Consider the following 16,846-nt stretch of genomic DNA (forward strand, 5'->3'; position numbering starts at 1 on the left):
GACTATAATCTCTTCAAATGTTTTTTTGGGTCCTTTCTCTGTCTCTTCTCCTTCTGGGACCCCTATAATGCGAATGTTGTTGCATTTAATGTTGTATCAGAGGTCTCTTAAGCTGTCTTCATTTCTTTCCATTCTTTTTTCTTTATCCTGTTCCACGACAGTGAATTCCACCATTCTGTCTTCCAGGTCACTTATCCGTTCTTCTGCCTCAGTTATTCTGCTATTGATTCCTTTTAGTGTAGTTTTCATTTCATTTATTTCATTGTTCTTCTCTGTTTGTTTGTTCTTTAATTCTTCTAACTCTTTGTTAAACATTTCTTGCATCTTCTTGATGTTTGCCTCCATTCTTTTTCAGAGGTCCTGGATCATCTTCACTATGATTATTCTGAATTCTTTTTCTGGAAGGTTGCCTATCTCTACTTCATTTAGTTGTTTTTCTGGGGTTTTCTCTTGTTCCTTCATCTGGTACATAGCTCTCTGCCTTTTCATCTTGTGTATCTTTCTGTGAATGTGGTTTTTGTTTCGCAGGCTGCAGGATTGTAGTTCTTTTTGCTTCTGCTGTCTGCCCTGTGGTACATGAGCCTATCTAAGAGGCTTGTGCAAGTTTCCTGATGGGAGGGACTGGTGGTGGATAGAGCTGACTGTTGATCTGGTGGGCAGAGCTCAGTAAAACTTTAATCCACTTGTCTGCTGATGGGTGGGGCTGGGTTCCCTCCCTGTTGGTTGTTTGGCCTGAGGCAACCCAACACTGAAGCCTACCTGGGGTCTTTGGTGGTGCTAATGGCGGACTCTGGGAGGGCTCACACCAAGGAGTACTTCCCAGAGCTTCTGCTGCCAGTGTCCTTGTCCCCACGTGAAACGAAGCCACCTCCCACCTCTGCAGGAGACCCTCCAACACTAGCAGGTAGGTCTGGTTCAGTCTCCTCTAAGGTTACTGCTCCTTCCCCTGGGTCCCGATGTGCACACTACTTTGTGTGTGCCCTCCAAGTGTGGAGTTTCTGTTTCCCCTAGTCGTGTTGAAGTCCTGCAATGAAATTCCACTAGCCTTCAAAGTGTGATTCTGTAGGAATTCCTCCTCCTGTTGCCGGACCCCAAGGTTGGAAAGCTTGACATGGGGCTCAAAACCTTCACTCCAGTGGGTGGACTTCTGTGGTATAAGTGTTCTCCAGTCTGTGAGTCACCCACCCAGCAGTTATGGGATTTGATTTTACTGTGATTGTGCCCCTCCTACCCTCTCATTGTGGCTTCTCCTTTGTCTTTGGATGTGGGGGTATCTTTTTTGGTGAGTTCCAATGTCTTCCTATCGATGATTTTCCAGCAGCTAGTTGTGATTCTGGTGTTCTCGCAAGAGGGAGTGAGAGCACGCCCTTCTACTCTGTCATCTTGGTTCAGGGATCCAATAAATAACCTTAGTATAAAGCCTATTCATACAAATTTTGCATGAATAAAGTTGAATCAGAACATAAATGATTATTTAATAAATACTATTAAGTCATTGATTCAAATTTAGAAAATGAGTTTGAGGTAGATTTAAAAATTAACTGGTAAATGATTAAATTATTGAATAAATAGTAATATAATTTAATATTTATCATTTCACTGAAAGAGACATAGTTCTAAATTTAGAAATATAGAAATTAATTTTAAAATTCTGTGTCAATAAAAATATTACCAATCAAGAGGTCAGCAAAGGACAATTCATGGAAGAAAAGTTACATTGAAAACAAAATGTAAGAGAGTTCAACACTACTAACATTTATAGAAACAGAAATTAAATATTGCTCTGTTTAATTAGTGAGATTTTTAAAGAATTATAATGTCTAATGCTCAAAAAAAATGTTGTGAATATGATATACATTCTTACCTTGATACCAGCACTAATTGATGAAATAAATTTGTCACAAGATTCCAAAAGCCGTAAAGGTTTTTATATCCTTTGCCTAAATAATATAATTTTTATATATGTCAATTATACCTCAATAAAAAATTAATTAATAATATAATTTGTAGACATTTATTGTAAAGAAATAAATCAAAAAATGTGATAAGGGTAATTGAGCATTATTTATAAAAATAAAAAGTAGAAGTTATCAAAATGGCTAATGATAAATGAATGGTTAATTAAATTAACACATTAGTCAACATGATTAAATGCTAAATAACCATTAACCAATTAATTTCCCATGTAGTAACTTGTAAAAGACCAATGATACATGTCAAGTAAAAATACCAATGATACAACATTGTGTTGCTAACATTAAACAAATTTTATCTTTATTATGTTACAATTATATACTTTGAATCCATGTGGACACACAATACTGTCATCACATGAGTCTCCTCTCATCTTTAGATTAAGCAGAAATGGGACATGGTATTGAAACCTTCACCATCTTCTCTTTTTTCAGCCATCTCCCCTCCCCACTCTCTAAAACGTAGCCATACCAAACAGCTAATGGTTCACATAATCTGGGAGACCTCATGTTTTCTCATTCCTGAACTTTTGCACATTCCTTCTTTTCCTTCTGCCTGGAACTTCTAAACATGCCTCTCCCCACATCTCCCCATTCCACGGAGCTAACTTCTTATTCTTCAAATCTCAGCATCACTGATACATTCCAAATTCACAACACTTCACTCTCCTGTGTGCTCCCATAGCCCGCTATGCAGACAATCCTATTTTCCCATTTTGTATTTTTTTTTGCTGACCCATCTGCTCCAAGAGGGCACGGATCATAACTCGTTTGTTTTCTTATGTATCCCCATTGCTTACCAATGGGCCTGGCATGCTCAATAGATATTAATATAAAAGTATTTTGGGGATGGTGGGACAATAGATGATTTTGTCTCTCTACTTTCCAAACCTTCTGCACAATTGTTACACAATCTTTATAATAGAGGACTTTTAATCCCTTTTTTGAAAAGTGACCCCACTTGCTACCAGTCAAAATTACCACCAATTTCAGATCACATGTCCTGGGTGTAAGTGACTTGAACATGGTTGACTTTGAGAGTCGTACTATTTGATACAGTCCTTTGTTTCAGTGCTTGAACTAACACAGTCTTTTTTGAAGCAGCTGCAAGCAGAACAAATGAAGAACACCCTCAAGAAGAGACAAGTACTCAGGTAAACTGAGAAATAGAGTGAAAGTACAGTCAGCCCTCCATATCCTAGAACACGGAACCCATGGATACTGGGCGCATACTGTACTATGCCACTTTATATAAGAGACTTAAGCATCCATGGATTTTGGTACTTGTGGGAAGAGGGAATGTGGTCCTGGGACCAATCCCCTGCCAATACCTAGGGACGACTCTACCTCACTAGATCTACACCAGCCTACCTGTAGACTGGATTTTAGGGAGTTCCAGGTGGGGTAGAGAGTTTATTTATTTATTTAATAAGTTTTATTTTTTAAAATTGAGGCATATTTTTAAAATTTATTTATTTTATTTTTGGCTGTGTTGGGTCTTCATTGCTGCACGTGGGCTTTTGTCTGGTTGCAGCAAGCGGGGGCTACTCTTCGTTGTGGTGTGCAGGCTTCTCATTGTGGTGGCTTCTCTTGTTGGGAGCACAGGCTTTAGGCACACAGGTTCAGTAGTTGTGGCACACAGGCTCAGTAGTTATGGCACACGGGCTCTACAGTGCAGGCTCAGTAGTTGTGGCACACGAGCTTATTTGTTCCGCGGCATGTGGGATCTTCCCAGACCAGGGCTCGAACCCATGTCTCCTGCATTGGCAGGCAGATTCTTAACCACTGCGCCACCAGGAAAGCCCAATTGAGGCATATTTGACATATTAGTTCCGGGGAGAATTTATTTTTAATTCTTGTCTTTTCCAAGCTGGTTGTATTTTTCCAGGAGATGTTGATTATCATGCCCAGAATCTGAGAAATATCTACTACAAATACATCAGAAAATTGTATATTTGATTGTTAAAAATGTTTTACATCAGTTAAGTCTGTTTGCTGTATTAGCAGTAGGCATCAAACTCAAAATACATGCTCCCTTTCCTCCGAAACTCTCCTCATGAGTGTATGTTGAATGAAAGTTAATTATAGGTTCCATGGGGGACGTTGAAGGTGTTTTTCTCATGTCCATCTTAAACTCAAATGTGTCCAAGTTCTCAGATCTTCAAGAGGCCAATACTCTTCTTTAACACAAATGTTCTCATTCTGCATAAAAGCAGGAAGTTCACTTTCTCCCTAAGTATTTTGGAGTCTTCCTGGGGAAGCTTTTCCTCAAACCTTCCCTGGTTGTTGCTTGTTACCTAGAACTCCTGACCCAATAGCTTTGGGGCTAAGAGTATGGGCTCTAGCATGAAATTCTCTGGTTTGTCTCCTGGTTCCATCATATATTAGCCATGTGACCTTGGACAAGTTTCTCAACCTGCCTGAGCATCACTTTTTCCCTGTCTATAAAACAAGGATAATAACAATGCCTATTTCATATAGTGCGACCACATGGGGATTAAAGAAATGGGAAGTACACTGCATAGTATTTGACATATAACAAGCAATACATACACAGAATGTCTATTATTCTTTGTTAACCCCTTCTTAACATTGTAAACTACGTCTCCAAACCTCTTTTGCTCTCCCCATATTAATTTTCTAAAAAAAAAAACATGGACACAGTCACCTCCTCTAATTCTCGCAAACACAGTTGCTGCTGAAGACTAGGAAATAGCAAAGGGAAATTACAATTAAAAAACAAAAAAAGAGGAGTAAGACACTTAAGATAAAATATTAGATGGCTTCGTCTAGCTTACCGATTAAGCCATCTTTCTCCTTAGTCCTGGCAGGCTGACAAGCCTGTAGGATTCATCTTAATAGCATATTTGAGGGGATGGAGGGAAGAGCCAGGGAAGCTAGTGCTCTCCCGGTACACTTTGCCCCAAAATGCTGCTTTTCCTTAATTAAAAAAAAGGATTGCATGATGGTTGCTAACATAGAGGAAGTAGTGTTAAAGTGAGAGACAGTCCATTAAATGGTAGAAACATCAGCTACTGAGACATACAGAGCTCAACAAAGTGTGTTATGTAGTAAATTCTTTTTTCTCCCTGATGTCAGATCTTGGCTATGTTTCTGAGCCAGCTCCCTTCCTACTCCCCTCAAACCTTTGCCCTACTACTACCACCCCAGAACTGTAGCTTTACCTTTACATAATGAAAAAGGCTGACACAACATAAAGTGGCTCCTTACAAAATGTTTTGGTCCCCACACAGTGCTGTCACTGGCAGAAGTCCCAGTTCTAGGTCCCCTGATCTACAGACCAGATCTGACACCAGCTCTGCTTTATAAATTTGACCCTTATTAACAGTCTCAGACTTTGACTCCTATCTCCATTTTTAGAATCAACAGCCTACAGAATCAATTGTTAAGACCACGGAGGATAAGAACTTCTATGAGGATGCCTATAACAAGCCTAAATGAAAGTCTGGTAAGCTGCCTCAGTTTCTCCAACATGATCAGGAGCACACCTGTCCCCAGAGATGTAGAAGGAAGCCAGTTTATTTGCCTTTGTGTGATAGTATGATTATACTACCTTCCACTAGCCAGAGATGCTTCTAATGGCACTAGCTCTAAATTCTAATTCGGAAAATTAATTTTAAAATAAGATTCCTTTATCTGGATTTCTGAAAACTTTGTAGTCTCGTGGTTCCCTCTCTATATTCTGCTATTTAGTCTCACATGCAACACTGGTTGCTCCCTATTTGGCAGGTCATTTTTCAGGCAGCCATGCACTGTGGAAGATGTAAACAGGCAATAAGCTATGACTTCATGTTCAAAAGTTTATGTTCTAGTTAAGGAGACAAAACATACCACACAGAAGGCAATTAAAATAACAATACGAGATACACCATGGACAGTGTCAACTGAAGCTAAATGAATTCAAAAGAGGAAAAGTAGCTACTGAGCATAAACAAAGTCTTTGTAGAGAAATGAAGCGGACGCTCAGAATAGAAGACACAAGAGAGCAAGACTTTGGGGGAAAAATGAGTAGACCAGCCTGACTGTTGACCATTCAAAATGTGGTATCTCTGGGGAAATATGTGTTCATAAGTGCTTTATATGACTCTATGTTACATTAAGAATATCACTGGGTTAAAAATGACCTTCAGATAAATCTTATCTCCATTTAAAAAACGTTAGCTCTTGCATACCACTTCCTATGACAAAGATCATATTTAAAAATAGATTTAAAAGCTAACAATACACCATCGAAAAGGTGTTTGCAAGAATTATTTGCAACACATGGGGAAAATTTATACAAAATGATGAGGAAAACACTATGATTCCAACAGGCAAACTTATGAACAGCCAGTTCAGGGAAAAGACAATACCCAGAATATAGAGAAAATAAAAAATGCAAAACTAAACAACAATGAAGTATTAACATTTGTTTTTTTAAATGAACAATTTTTATTCAATGGTAGAATTATTGCCTTTGAAATAACTGAAAATAGAGTGATACTTGTTTTCTCATATTTAGCTGGTGGATAAGTAAAAGTAATTTGTTAACAAAAGTCATAAAAATGCTTACACACTTGGGCTCAGTGTTTTTTGAAAAAATCAGTCTGAAAATTGAAATCCTAAGAGAGTAAAAATCAATCCAAAGAGAGAAATCCGAAGTATTCAAGTAGACATATGTACAACATGTCTAGCACACTACTATTTCTAGGGGCAAAAAATTTAAAAGAGCCTAAGTGTTCAACAATGAGAAAGTGTATAATTTCACCGCAGAACATCTATACACGGACTATCATAAAACCATGAAAAAGACTGGTTGAGTCGTCCAATGTAAAATATAAAAGCTGAAGGCGAAACTGTACTTATACCTTGTTTAGCATAAAACAAGGCCAGAAAAGATAAATCCAAATGATGTAATTAAGTGGAAAGGTGAGAGTAGGGATGGTCTTATTTACCTTTTTTATTTTATGCAGTTTTATTACCCTTATAACGAAAAATATGATTGTAAAACTATCAAGCATTATTCAAATATAAATTACTTTAAAGTTGTCTTTTCTTTTTTACCACCGTTTACACTCAGCAATCCATAGTGTTAGGAAATGGAGTGGTAATAGCCAGAGCTGAAACTCAGTGAGTGACTCAGAAATGACTCCAGTGAAGTTATTCCCACAATGGAAAACCCTCCTCCTGACAATGCATAAAATACCCCTGTCCGGTTCGGCAGACGCCAAGGGCTACTTGGATTCAGACTCCCAGTTTAAATCACGCTGCCACCCCTTTATGAGGATGAATGATTCGCACTTCCTTGCTCAACTTCCTTCCTTGGCCTCATCAATAATGACCAGATGTTTCTTGTGAGAATGAAAATGACCCTCCAATACATCCTATCCCAGGTTGTGGGTCAATGTTGAAAGATTCCAAAGTTCTTTTGCCTTTGTTTTCTTTCCTTTCCGTTTTTTTAGAAATGGTTGACAAGGCTGTTTTGAAGACTGACACATGCATTAGTACTGCTGTCATGAGATGCCTCCTGTTTTTGAAATGCATTTCCCTACCTCAAGAGGGAGCAACTTCGAGTTGGATCCTGTGCGAATGTTCTTGGTGTCACAAGGAAAGAAGTTTGGACCTTGCAACTGTTCCGTTTAAAATACTTTTTTGCAAAATTTCCTTGATTTAAAATATCTATTATTTAAAATATGTAAAACACCCCAGAAATTTTAGAGTGAGTTTTAGTTTTAGAGCCAGAAAATAAGCTTATGCCGCTTCAATAATTGCATATTACTCTTAAAGCAAAAATGGTTTGCTTCACTTTATGAAAATTAAATGCTATTAAAATGTATTTTAAATGTTGCTCTTGAACCAAGTATTGATTTTTTTCATTCATTGCACTTCACTCATCTTGGAAGCACTCAGTGAATTAAAATAGCAAAGCATGGAAATTGATTTAGACTGAACCATGTAACTCAGTCCTAAGCGAAACTGCCAGTGTCCATTTTGTTCATCATTATATTTACAATAGTGACCACAACACCCAGCACATAATTTTAAAGGATAATCTTAACAGTGAATAGATATTGTGTGCTTTCTGTATGCTGGTATATGACAAATGCTGTACAGTTATGAACTTACATAATCTTCACAACAACCACGTAAGGTAGGTACTATTATTTCCAATTTACAATGAGTAAATTGAAAGAGTGAGTGTGAGCAATTTGCCAAAAACCTCCCAGCTAGTAAGAGGCAGAGCAGAGAGTTGAAAACAAGCCTGTGATTAGCTATTTTACCATATATACCTCCAGTATGGTAAGTCTTAAATAAGTATCTGAAGAATTTATAAAAATTTAAATATATGTCTTGAGGATCATGCTTCCACCCAGGGGTTGGGAAATGTTATTCCAAACTTTTTTCTTGCTACAACTGGTGGGAGGCACAGTTTTCAGAAGCCAAGTGTAGAGACTCCATTCACAAAATGCGCTTGTGGAGAAGACAGTTTGGTTTGTTGCTGTTGGGAAAGTCAAATCAAACTGCTATCACTTCTCTCCAAAACTAAACTCAACCAGTTCTTTTCCAGTGATAGTTACATGACAGCTCTTTTAATGTCTGAAGGGACATTATTTTTTATTACTGAGATGTAGTTGATGTACAATACTATACAAGTTACAGGTGTACAACATAGAGATTCACAATTTTTAAGGTTATACTTCATTTTTAGTTATTATAAAATATTGGATATATTCCCTGTATTGTACAATATATCCTTGTAGCAGATTTATTTTACACATAACAGTTTGTACCTCTTAATCCCCTATCCCTATATTGCCCCTCTCCCCCTCCCCACTGATAACTACTACTTTGTTCTCTCTACCTGTGAGTCTGTTTCCTTTTTGTTATAGTCACTAGTTTGTTTCAATTTTTAGATTCCAAATGTAAGTGATATGTATTTGTCTTTCTCTGTCTGACTTATTTCATTTACCATAATATCTGAGAGATCTTATTAATGAGTACCCTTCCTCTCCTGAGTTCCGAACCAAGTGAAAATTAAGACGGAGGATTAAGGCACTTAGAACCTAAAACACACACATCCCACTCTCCCCACACCAACACACACACCTTTATTAGTGACTGAGCTGACATGGAATACATGGTTGCCTTTTGACTCCCAGATTTGGACAGATTTACCACTTTAGACATTTACCATTAAGCTTACTGCATAGCTGAGAACAGTAGAAAATAAGATTTCTAAGGGCAAGTTCACCCCCAAAAGGAATCAGGAAGAAGAGACTGGACAAAGAACATCCAGACTCTGCTTCCAAATTCATTAACCTGATAAGTCACTGCACCTCAGCAGAATGAATGAGGAGGTATGGTGACAGGCCAGGAGTGTTAAGGCAATGGAGAGTGAAGCCCTCAATCTGGAACCAGAAATCAGGAGAGGGAAGAAGTGCTCTCCACCACTAGCCATCACTGACAGCGAGCTTAGTGTGCACCAGGCACTCTTCTGAGGGTCTTGCCCTCATTTCAGCTTGAGCCATCACTACACTTTAGGTGGTAGGTACTATCATCATCCCATTTTAAAGAGAAAGTAATGGAGCTTAAAGAATTCAGAGAATTGCTCAAAGTCACAGCTAGACATGATGACACTGGTACTCAAATCGCCCAAATACATTCAGAATAATTTACAATGCTTTTTAAGTTCTCTAGATTTTTTCTGGTGGGGGGGAGGGGGTGGAAATCTAAGCCAATGGAGAAGAGAAGGATACACTCCAAAAAATATTAGTCATTGTCAGTGTCTGACTAGGTCCGTGTGCTTGACGGTAAACATTTCCACGTGGGGAAAGAAGCCTGAACAAGGCACCGAGATATGAAATAATTGCAGCACCTTGCAAGGTGTACACCCACCCTCCTCATCAGGGTATGGTAATTGTGTGCCCAGGACTCCTCCTTCACCAGAAAGAATGTAATGCCGATTTTGGCCTGAGAAGGGTGCTTAGAGCTCATTTCCATTTGACTCCTCGGGGGAAGCCCACTTAATTGCTTACAAGGCCCAGAATATTGTCTGCTTTTAATATTTTTAGATAAGGGCTTTACTTGGTCTTTCGACCCTTGGAACTTTATTTTTAACTTAGCTTTTAACTGTTACAGTGTTTAAACCTAGTTTGTATTATTTTTTTTCCCTCCAGATACATAACTTAACCTTCTATAGTCTATGTTAGTCTTACTAATTAAAAACAGAAAACTTTGCTGATGAAGGAATATTCTTCCCAAGGGTCATTCATTCTGAAACAGTAGTTCAAGAAATGACAGGGAAGAGTGCTGTACCATCCACCTGCCTGGGTACATTGTAGGAGCCCTCTCAGTGAGCTGAACAAATTCCCATTTTGTTTCAAATAGTCCCCTTACCATTAAAAATAATCTTCTGTTTTATTATTGCCCCCAGCAAGTCATATGCTAACATCCCTCCCACAAAGCTCACTTAGAGAGGTATTGGAGATGTGTTCCTACCTACTTTTTGAAACCAAATACTCCTTATATAAACAAACGATCCTTTTTAAAATTGCATCAAAATAAATTAATTAATTAAATACTTAGGGACAAACCTCACCAAGGAAGTGAAAGACTTATATGCTGAGAACTACAAAACATTAATAAAGGAGACTGAAGATGATTCAAAGAAATGGAAAGATATTCCATGCTTCTGGATTAGGAGAATTAATATTGTTAAAATGGCCATACTACACAAAGCAATCTACAGATTTAATGTGATCCCTATCAGATCACCCATGACATTTTTTACAGAACTAGAACAGATAATCTTAAAATTTATATGGAACCATAAAAGACCCAGAATTGCCAAAGAAATCCTGAGGAAAAAGAACAAAGCAGGAGGCATAACCCTCCCAGACTTCAGACATACTGCAAAGCTACGGTAACCAAAACTGCGTGGTATTGGCACACAAACAGACAGATCAATGGAACAGAATAGAGAGCCCAGAAATAAAACCACACATCTATGGACAATTAATCTTTGACAAAGGAAACAATAATATACAATGGAGAAAAGACAGTCTCTTTAGCAAGTGGTGTTGGGAAAGTTGGATAGCCTCATGTAAGTCAATGAAGCTAGAACACACCCTCATACCATGCACAAAAATAAACTCAAAATGGCTTAAAGGCTTAAACATAAGACAAGGCACCATAAAACTCCTAGAAGAGACCATAGGCAAAACATTCTCTGACATAAATCATGCCAATGTTTTCTTAGGTCAGTCTCCCAAGGCAATAGAAATAAAAGCAAAAATAAATGAATGGGACCTAATCAAGCTTATAAGCTTTTGCACAGCAAAGGAAACCATAAAATAATGAAAAGACAACCTACACACTGGGAGAAAATATTTGCAAATAATGCAACCAATAAGGGCTTAATTTCCAAAATATACAAACAACTCACACAATTCAATAACAAAAAAACCACAAACAATCCAATCAAAAAATGGGCAGAAGACCTAAATAGAAATTTCTCCAGAGAAGACATACAGATGGCCAAGAGGTACATGAAAAATGCTCTTCATCGCTGATTATTAGAGAAATGCAAATCAAAACTACAATGAGGTACCATCTCACACTGATCAGAATGGCCATCATTAAAAAGTCTACAAATGATAAATGTTGGAAAGAGTGTGGAGAAAAGAGAACCCTCTTACACTGTTGGTGGGAATGTAAACTGGTGCAGCCACTATGGAGAACAGTATGGAGACTCCTCAAAAAACTAAAACTAGGATTGCCATATGATCCAGCAACTCCACTCTTGGGCATATACCCATACAAAACTGCAATTTGAAAAAATATATGCACCCCTATGTTCATAACAGCACTATTTATAATAACCAAGACATGGAAACAACCTAAATGTCCATCGACAGATGAATGGATAAAGAAGATGTGGTGTATATATGTAATGGAATATTACTCAGCCATTAAAAATCATGAAATAATGCCATTTGAAGAACATGGATGGACCTAGAGATACTAAGCAAAGTAAGTCAGAAAGAGAAAGACAAATACCATGTGATATCACTTATATGTGGAATGTAAAATATGATACAAATGAACATATCTATGAAACAGAAACAGACTCACAGACATAGAGGACAGACTTGTGGTTGCAGGGCAGGGGAGAAGTATTGGGAATTTGGGATTAGCAGATGCAAACTATTATATATATAGGATGGGTAAACAACAAAGTCTTACTATATAGCACAGGGAAATATAGTCAATATCCTGTGATAAACCATAATGGAAAAGAATATGAAAAAGAAAATATATGTGTATAACTGAGTCACTTTGCTGTATAGAAATTAACATAACACTTTAAATCAACTATATTTCAATACAATTAAAAAAAATAAAACCAAATACTCCTTAATGAGGAATATCAGCAATTAACAGTCATAGTTTTCAAACACATAACTCTTTGACATTAGGCAGGATTCCTAATCAACTCATATTATGTACCAAAAAGTAAGTAGTTAGAAAATTATACTCAGGAAGACCTCTCAATATTATCCCATCATGCAGCCTTCACCCTCTCTTTGAGACTTTTTGCAGGGAAGGCAGAATGGTGATGTCTTAACTAAGCCATTATATTCCTGACTCTACAAGAATTCTTGAATAAACCAGTTCTTTTCCTGTCATAAAATGCTCCAAAATGATTTTCCTTAGCATAAATAGCTCTCCCAGCTCCCATCTCTAATCACAAAAGTCTAAAAAGGACTACCTAGGGCTTGATTTATACCATCTGTTTTTTTGAGACTGAAAAAGTTCAAAGAATCACTCTTATCCAGAAGACCTCTAACCAGCCTTGGCAGCTGAAGTCAGTCTGAAGTTGAAAGTGCCAACTAAATGTCACTCACCATCTGGTTCTACAAGGATTGAGTCATTAGCCACTGCAGTCGCTGACTTTCAACACACCCTGAAAGGAGCTCAGGGTGGAGATAAGGAATGAGACACTCTGTGCTTTGGGAAAATTGGCATATATTTTCAGGAGAAAATTTTATAAACCTAATTTCTTGTATCTTCCTGTACTTAGAAAAATCATTAACAGAGATATCTGTTCTTTGTGACTAGCAGCAACCTTCTACTGAGATGTGTGCTTGACTGCATGTACCCCTTCTCCAAAAATCACATATGTACTGACCTCCCTCCTTACATCTCCAGAGCAGCTCCTCAGAGCTATCCCCAGGCTATAGTCCTCAATAAATCTCCAAATAAAACTAAACTCACAGCTCTCATGTTGTGTTTTTTTTGTTGTTGTTTTTTTTTTTTTAGTTGACAAAAGCCACACAAGAACTGGGAAGCCATGACACACTCAAGACATGTAAATATGTTTCAGCCTTTCTGGACACATTGCAGTGATACAGACCTAAGTTCAAAGTCAAGGCCATCTTTCTACAAGTACTCATTGAATAGGAAAATGAATAAACTGCATGGCCTGTTTGCACTTATATCCTAGATTACTACTGGGGTGTCTTGAGCAAGTCCCTTGACTTCTGTAAGCCTAGTGTCCTCATCCATAATACAGAGGAAATGGTATTTATCCCATAGAATTCTTGCATGAACTAATAAGAAATTATACCTAAAACATTTAACGCAGTACGTAGATTATAGAAAGCTCTCAAAAAATGATTATTCTGATTATACTATCCTATGATCTTAGAGATATAGCAAAACAGGCTTTGCATTAGTAATTAACTCTCTTACGGTAATGCCTAAGGATAAGAAAGTTAATTTAAAGATTCCAACTGAACCTTCCTCTGATTTCACAGTCATCTGCTTACAAACATTCAGGCTTTTATTTAGAATTTAATTCATATAATTTCTCATATGTATTAGGCACTGGAGTAAGCACCAAGAAGGACAGAGAACGTATGATTCAAAGATTTGTTATTTTGGCTTCTTTGTGTGGGTGTGTATATTTCTGGACTTTCATTGGTGGAGCAGAGGTAATTATTTAGTCCAGAGTTGTTTTCACAGCAATAAATGTGCATATTATACGTGTCCTGCTCCTTCCTGCTACCTTACACAATCATAAGAAATTTTCATGATCAGTAGCTAACGCTTCCACAGCTCAGCTTCTCCATCTAATGGCCTGAGTAAAACTCAAAGTTGAAAGTTAGGGAGCCATCCCCAGCCTTTTCTTAAATTATAATGGAAAGTTGATTTCCAACACTCACCCCTATGGTGTTGACTCTCTGAACGCAAAGAAGGCTTTGCTCAACACTGGAAATAATTAAGCCACCCTTGGGGCAGCGTCCAGGCTGTTTGCTCAAGCTGCCCTACCCAACGTCTAGGATAACTTAATTTATACTGGTGAGGAGTCAACAATTGCCCTACTCACTGGCTAACTCCCTTGTCCATTTTTTCTTTCCTCCATGATGTGAAAAACTCTGGTTCCCTGCTTCTGACCTCTAGGTGGTACAACAAGTAGAGAGGCCACTGAGGAGAGGGACTTTAAAGTAAATTTTTAATTTTTTCCTGAAAGTAATAGGGAAGAGAAAGGTTAGTTATAACAGTGTGTCAAGACACCTTCATACTCTCTCTCCCACACATACACACACACACACACACACCACTTTCTTCACACACAAAATGGCAGACCATTGGTTGTTATCTCAGATTCCCTATATATGGTGTAGGGGAACAAAACTTGCCACCCTAGACTATCCCTTTAGCTTGAGAATTATTTGGATTGGAGATTTTTTTAAAAAAGCAAAAGACTCAAGAACTCTTTCTTTTTACCCACCTCCTCCTTAACTGCCTAAAAGAATTTAGACAAAGAGCCTGGTCCAGGAAGAGCACTACCACCAGAGATACCTACAAAGAATTCGAGCTACGTGTGGTATGGGGAGCTCAGCAGAGCCTGGAACCCAAAGTCCTGTCTGTGTCCCGTTGTCTCTGCATGGCCCAGCAAACATTTGTTATCCAACATTTACATCTCCATCTCCATGTGAATTGCCTTCCTCCCCTTTGAAGTCTCAGGTCCCTACCCCCTTCTTCTGCTCTCAGAAGGCATATTAGCCTCAACTGCCTAACCTGTCCTTGGGCCTCATATTCTTATGGAGCCCCCGTGAGTATATAATTAAATTTGTTTTTTTTCCTGTTACTCTGTCTCCTGTGGATTTAATTCTTAGACGAGCCGGAAGAACCTAGAAGGGTAGAGGAAGTTTAGTTTAGTTTTGTTTTTTTTCTCCCTACAACAGAATAGAAAGCTTTAGATAACTTGGAAGAAATTCCTTAAAATTTATTGTAATTATTCAACTTGGGAAAGGAAGTGGTTTTGACACAGGAGAATGGGAGAAACAGATTAGGGCAGCCCCAGATTTCTTAGATCTGTATGCAGTAGACATCCCTAATTTTTATATATGCTTTGTTAAGAATTTTCTTTCTTCACTGTTCAACTAACTTACTGAGGAGAAGGTTTCCTGAATTTCAGATATTCCCAAGATAAGAAAATTTGCTATCTTAATATCTTTCCTAGGATAAATTACCCAAGGGATTAATGAAAAATTGAATGGAGGTTCTGTTGGAGAAATATAATTAAAAACGCACAATCTCCTGCTGCCCCAGAAAATCTCTCCACAAAAGTAGAAGGAAGAGAAAGTTTTATTACTGAATAAGCATTAAACCAGAATGTAATGAGAATCATAGGCAATCCGCTAAGGAGATTACAGAAACAAAGAAATCTTGCCCTTTTCTGTAGCCAAACAGATACAATCCATTGTATACACTTTTTCAAGATAAACAATGTCTAGTCCTCAAATAAGAGGACTTGACTGCATTATTTGTCACACATTATTCACCCTAAATGCATTTGGTAATATGTTTGCTGATTGTCCTTGAAAGAGAAATTTTCCTCTTATCCTTTTGCCTGTAGGTAAGTTTGAAATTTGGAGCCAGGGGTCAGCTGAAGTCTGGCTCCTATTCTCCCAGGAAAACTGGGACATAAGGGCCTTATCTTCCTTGTGATTGCATTTCAAAAAGATGGGTCCCAGGTTCCGGGGGGAAATGTTCCGGATTGTTTATTCAATTTTTAAAAGATTTACATGTATTTGAAAGATGGAGAGAAAGAACTTACAAGTTTTCTAAAATAAATGCTCTAAAAAAAGGGAGGGGAAAAAGTCTCTGCCCTTATTTTCAACAGAGAGAATTAGGCTCTTATCTTTCATTTGTATTTTCCCTTGCAGGACTAAAATGTTATCAATCATAATATATTTTACTTCATGCATTGAGCCCTCCTAGACTGGCATAACCCTCCTTTCCCTCTCACAAGCCCTACTCACTCCAGAATACTTTGTCCTCCTAGGCAAGTGTTGTCCACCTCTCAGCCCATTTGTCATAAAGTGCTCCTGGAAACCCCCCACATAGACAGCCTGATGTATGGAGAGCAGCAACGGGGGCATGAGTGATGTGTGATGGGTCTGGTGTTGCACAACGAGTACCCCAGCTTCTCTAACATGGTTTCTTCTAAGCTGCTTCCCCATGCTGCCCTGCCTGTTGCAGGTATGACCTCTCCATTACTCTAGGACAAGCAGTAAGGTCTTTTGCACTTTGTTTCATTTCATTTCAAGGAGCTCCATGAGGGCAGGCCTGTGTCTGCTTCATTCACCACTAAACCCACAGTGCCCAGCATACAGTAGGTGCTCAGCATATACTTGTTGAAGGAATGAAGGAACAAATGAGTGGCCAAACTTGAACCAACCATCAACTATAAGAATAATTTTAAAATTCTGTAATTCCTGTCCCCAAGTTAATTTCTTTCATATTTAACCTTTCTTTCTATTGAGATAATTTACACATGGTAGAATGTATGCTTTTTGATA

At 38.0% G+C, this 16,846-nt stretch overlaps 1 protein-coding gene across 1 annotated transcript in view; it reads left to right on the top strand.

The window, feature by feature from the left end:
* SLC9C1 (solute carrier family 9 member C1) overlaps positions 1-5,435 on the top strand; it is a gene marked incomplete at its 3' end in the record, with an annotated part of 93,443 nt that extends 88,008 nt beyond the window's left edge. The window contains exons 26-27 of the mRNA XM_082655321.1: positions 3,063-3,127; positions 5,355-5,435. Of these exons, the coding sequence (XP_082511447.1) occupies positions 3,063-3,127; positions 5,355-5,435 (146 nt within the window). The remainder of the gene's footprint in view (positions 1-3,062; positions 3,128-5,354) is intronic.
* Positions 5,436-16,846: the final 11,411 nt, after the last annotated feature.

Source organism: Grampus griseus (genome assembly GCF_964374135.1).
Source record: "Grampus griseus genome assembly, chromosome: 5".
Lineage (NCBI taxonomy): Eukaryota > Metazoa > Chordata > Mammalia > Artiodactyla > Delphinidae > Grampus > Grampus griseus.